Source organism: Diadema setosum, chromosome 19 (genome assembly GCF_964275005.1).
Source record: "Diadema setosum chromosome 19, eeDiaSeto1, whole genome shotgun sequence".
NCBI lineage: Eukaryota > Metazoa > Echinodermata > Echinoidea > Diadematoida > Diadematidae > Diadema > Diadema setosum.
Window position 1 is genome coordinate 6,962,224 of NC_092703.1, and position 5,794 is coordinate 6,968,017.

Below are 5,794 nucleotides of genomic sequence, written 5' to 3' on the forward strand. Positions count from 1 at the left end.
ATTTTACACCGCATTCAAGTTTTTCTTTAGTGAATATTTTACAAATCAAACTCTAGAACTCCAACAGCTTCGGAGAGATGGTAAGGGTTCTTAATTAATCTGACCTAAAACCTGATGTTTGTGAAATGTTAGCAGTCTCACCCTTTTTCACATACCAGTGAGGTCAGTAGCACCAAGACATGACTGTTCAGATTATGCAAATTGTATTGTTACTCCAAGGTATGTCCAATATTTTTTTTTTGCATGTTAGATCTTTTTCCCAAAGGTTCCCATTGTTAACTGCAATAACAATTATGATTGTCCCTGTGAAATTACGTGCTTGTGTTGAGTGATGTGAGTCTTTTTGTTTCGGTAAATTACATCGTATATACAATTATATACATATATATCCGCATCTACACAAACATACAACATCTGCAAGTCTAAACAAAAATCTTAAGTCTGAACAACGTTATTACTATTACATAGGCCTATGCAGCGAGGTGGAGTGAACACTATGTTATCGTGTAACAGCAGATCTATAAAATGTACACGCGTTTAATTGAGTTACTGCCGTAATGACTGTCAGAGAGAGTCCATGCTATAAATGGTGCGGACAGCCTGACAATATAGTGCACCATGTCTCGTTTACAGGTATAATGGTTCAACATTATGACACTTTGCTCGAGTTGAGTTATGAGGCACCAATCTATAACAACAGGTTGTGCCTTATGCATGGAAATTACACTGATTTGTGAACAACAGAAAACTGCTAAGATCATTAGCCTTCTCCTGAGAATACCCTACAATGTGTACTTTGGACCAGGGATCAACATTGATGAAACGCGATTTAGGCACAGTCAAAAGCTGCAGACATTTAAAATGAGAACTGTACTCTAGATCATGCATGCAACATAAACATAGTTACACAAACTCAACCGCCTTTTGGCCAACGAGAGTGGTAGACAAATGCTCAGTAGACGCGCTCATCAAGACCGTTAGTGACTAATGGGTTTGTAATTCTAAGGGACACTCTGTTTTCATGTCTCGTGATTTATAGACATATCAAATAAATGCTGTGTAGTGCAATTGGGCCCGTTTCATAAAACTTGTCATCAGTGACAAGTTGTCATAGATGTGACAAGCTACTGAAATCCTTGCATCTGATTGGCTGAGAGCAAATTTGTCATAGGAATGTGGCAGTTGTCACTGATGACAAGTTTTAAGAAACGGGCCCCAACCACTGGAGTTAACCATGACTAACTCCACCGTCATTCGGAAACGCACGTGCGTTTATGTCGACCTTTTAGTGCTTTTAATTCTTGCACAAATAATTTGCAGCATTCAGACAAAGCGCCACTCCACGCGGTTGAGATTTATGAATAAAGCAAATCCAATTAACGGACAGAACGGGAAAGTTGGACATAAAGTACGAAAAATCTAAAATCTAGAGTTTTACACTCGAAAAAAAAAAATAAAGCAATGCTGCGATGCTGTCGCCCCACATGTTTACCACTGACCTCCTTGAATTGTGTCCCAACAATTCTTACTTTTGAATGAAATGAAAACAAAAAAGAAGCATAGATTACATTATATTTTAGACCAATAGTGTAATCTAAACTACTGTAATCTGGTGTGAAGTACGACTTTTACAAAGAAAAAGTGTTCTTGCTATCTTGCTATTTTATCATCTTTCTGGCCTAAATAATTGTTATTATGACAGTTGTGCATCGATGCAACGACGTCATGGATTATTCTAATTTGTTTGTTGTGGAATAGCAATCGAGATCACGATTTGAAGTCTTTAATCCTATCTTAGTGTTATCTTCTACCCGTTTTGTTCCCTTGATTTAACTTTAGAGTAGCCATTCACAATCCTGAATTCACTATAACTCACTTATGAAATCTTAGAGCGTGAAGTATGAAAATTTAGTGGGAAAAAAATAAGAAAACTTACCCAACGCATTCTCTTTTTTTTTTTTGTCTATCATCTTGTTTCTAAACACACATACAAACACACACATACACACACACACATTATTTTTATGATATTCTTTATTTGAATTTCATTCGATATCAGGTCCACGTTAACAATGTATGAACAAAAATAAGCAGCTGTATTCTTCTCTCTTGTGCTGCTTTTTTTTTCCAACATACAGTAAAATAGATTTTGGTGTGTGTGTTTTTTTTTTCAAATCATACCATAACATGTATGATACATGTATTTAATAGAGAAATGACATACACACACGCACACACGCGTGCTGTCACACCCACACACACACATGCAAAGAACAAACACACACACTCACACGCACACACCCAACATGACGTCTTCAATACGACCAGAAGAAGCGCACATCACCCCAATAGCTATAGTCATGCGTATCCCGAGTTATGGACGGGATTTCATCATAATCATCACGGTTTGCATTCAGCAAAATGTTCAGAGAAAACGCGACTCCAGCATTCCCTTCATTTTCTAAAAGTTGGCTGAGGAAATGGTAGAGTCTGTGGGACAAGCTATCGCTTCCGGCCTGTCATCAAAATGACAGGAAAAGCAGGCAGTGTACACAGGTGTTGAGAAAAAGAAAAGAAAAGCTGTTGTAATACGTAACTTCAGCAATTCCATGGCAGAACAGGCAAAGAGGGAAAATCTTATCCGAAGAAGCCATTTCTGTTGCTGTTACCACGATTCATTTTGTGAGTTCATGGAGAGATATTATAACTGGACCCCATGGAAGACCAACCCGTGTAGCTGAATGTGGGACATCCAGCCATCTTCTCAGATGGAAAAATAAAACAAACAAACAAACAAACAAAAGAAACAAACAAACAAGACCATAGTGATATGTCAAGTCACGATATATCCCCGAATCCTTAAAAAAAAAGAAAAAACGACTTAACTTTTTTTAAAGCTTTTTTTTTGGGGGGAGGGGGGAGATTGTTGGGGGAGATTGTTACAGAAATCTATTGGTAATACCTTGTGACAAGCATCGAAACATTTACTCTTTGGATTTCATATATGTGTAGTATGTATGTATGTATATGTATATAATCAATATAAATATACAGACATACGTTACACTTCAAAATTACATATACTTGTTTGTTTGTTTGTTTGTTTGTTTGTTTTTGGTGGGGGGAGATTGTTATAGAAATCTATTGGTAATACCTTGTGACAAGCATCGAAACATTTACTCTTTGGATTTCATATATGTGTAGTATGTATGTATGTATATGTATATAATCAATATAAATATACAGACATACGTTACACTTCAAAATTGCATATACTTCTGTCCACCTTTTGATCAATTTCGCCACTGATACAACGATTACATGGATAATTTTGAGTTATTTATTAAGGCAAATTCACCCGACCTGAGATACCTGCAACATTTTCTCTTCCATTGTTCAAAAATAGTGAGCAACGAAGTGGTAAATTGACACTGTTTATGAGCCACTGTGTAAACCCTGCATACTTCCTATATATAGTTTGAGATCAAGGCTGGTTTGCCTTTTGACATCCTTCAGATGCAATTCAATTAACACTAGGTATAGGGAGTACGAAAAAAGCAACGTCATGGAAACAAGACTATACGAGTGTTTCCAGGCAGGAAGTTAGCAAGAAGGTGTTACCGGTTAGGTTTTTCGATAACTTGGCATAGCTATAGTAATTCTCTCGATACTATGTACCCAGTTATTACTGCAGATTGATGCTCAGACGAGAACATCGTGAGTGTAGCCTACGGATTTCATTCTATTGTGTTACGCGTTAAATCCTGTACTTTCTATTTCACTTAGAGGACACTGGAGAGCAAGCGATGAAATATTGTTTGGAATTGTCTCAATGTCTCCGCGCCTGCTATGACATTGTCTTTTAATAATTGTCCTACAAACGACTTGCTAATTTTCTAACTTATTAATTGACTCAGCCTGGATGATACAGTGAATATTGTGGATTTACAATCTGCTTTTGTTAGGAATAAGAATCACTTGTGGCAAGAGATAAACACTGTGTTTTACCGACAGTTCTGCCAGGAATCGCACTCAAGATCATGAACATGTTTTGTGAGAGCTCTCAGTTGTGGAACTTGGCAGCTTTCATTCTCATCTGGTCGACTCATGTAGTACCGGGACAAACGGAACCCTCCATTGAGAGGAGTCCCGAAGATCATGTGGTCCGACCGGGCGAGACTGTCACTCTAACCTGCATAGTGCGTGATAAAACCAGTGACTACCTGGTGGCGTGGATCCAGGACGGGCGGAGGATCACCCGAAGCAACAACGAGAGCCTGGACACACAGCATGCGGACGCCTCGAGATACAGTCTTCCAGGGAACTGGGCAGAAGGCGACTACTCCTTGAGGATCGATGATATCTTGACTAGAGACGAAGGCATGTTCAAGTGCGTCATCTACTCTCAGCCGCAGTCCATCGAAGTGGCCACATCAAATACAGCGATGCTTACCATCGAGTATGCACCTGACACGAGCTTGTTGACGTGCAGTCCAAGGGACGTCTCGGAGCTCCGGGTCGGAGTTCCACAGAGCTTCAGCTGCAGCTCCGAGAATGGCAATCCGCCAGTGTCGCTTTCTTGGTCCATGGACTCAGAAGCCATCAACTCGACTGTGCAGGTCAACACGGGGCACACCGTGGCGTTCTTTCAGAAAGTCATTAAAATCGAAGACAATGGCAAGGTTTTTCGCTGCTACCTCTCTCACGAGCTCATCCACCCAGACGTTTTTTGTGACGTAGGTCCACTGGACGTGATATACGAGCCAAGAGATGTTGCCATCACGACCGATCCTGAATCTGCAATCCAGCCATCGAGTGGAGCTCTGCAAGCGGTTGTCGACGTCAATGACCGCATTGTCTTCAAGTGCACGGGAGATGCCAATCCTGCAGTGGATTTTACGTGGACCGTCCAGGAAGCTCCTGGATGTGACCAAGGCAGGCATCACATTCCTTCCGATGGAGTCCTGCATCTGACCAAGGCAACAATGGCGTACGACGGCGCTACGATAACTTGCACTGCAAACAACAGTGTAGGAACAACGTCAACGTCTGTGACATTGGTCGTTATCGGAGATGATCCAGATGCCCTCTGTCATTCAACAACCCCAAAACCTTTCACTACGCAAAAGGTAATACCAGTGAAACCGACAGTTGCGGAGACGACGGGGGAAAACCCGATCACCACCATGCACATCATTATAATCATCATCGCCGTCGCCTTCCTTATCATCATCGCTATACTGGGTTACATTGCCGTCAGTCGAAAGCGACAGGAACCAATCCAGCTCGTACACGTGAGCGGGGGCGCCGACGACACCAGATCGTTATCCGAGGCCAGTATCATCTTCCATTCCCGACATAACACCCCGGACCCAGAGAGGGGCAACTCCCTTGGGAGAATGCAGAGCAACTTCAGCACCATGTCCTACGACACACAGAGCATCGACTCAGCTACAGCTCTCATGCACCTGCGCTCCATGGAGTCGCCCGAGTACAAGGCCAACCCGAAACTCACCGGCTCGCCAACCCGCAAACTCAAGGGCGGTAAGGAATTCCAAGTACATGAGATGGATAACTCACCGTTCCACCGCGTCGAGGCTTCGGAGAACGTCTACGACGGATCTCCGCGGCGCATGCCGCCGACGCCGACACCGAAATCGACATTGACGAGGCAGCCGAGTGAGCACAAGTACGAGGAGTGCCCGATGATGAAGAAATACACCACCCATGCCAGTCAGACCGACCTTACAATGACAGGGGATATGATTGCCGAGCGCGAGGAGATCTCTGACAT

At 42.1% G+C, this 5,794-nt stretch overlaps 1 protein-coding gene across 1 annotated transcript in view; it reads left to right on the forward strand.

Moving 5' to 3' along the window:
* Positions 1–3,912: 3,912 nt before the first annotated feature.
* The window catches only part of LOC140242809 (uncharacterized), a 2,182-nt gene continuing 300 nt past the window's right edge, over positions 3,913–5,794 (forward strand). The window contains exon 1 of the mRNA XM_072322564.1: positions 3,913–5,794. This exon is cut by the window's right edge and continues 300 nt beyond it. Within this exon, the coding sequence (XP_072178665.1) occupies positions 4,041–5,794 (1,754 nt within the window). The 5' untranslated portion in view covers positions 3,913–4,040.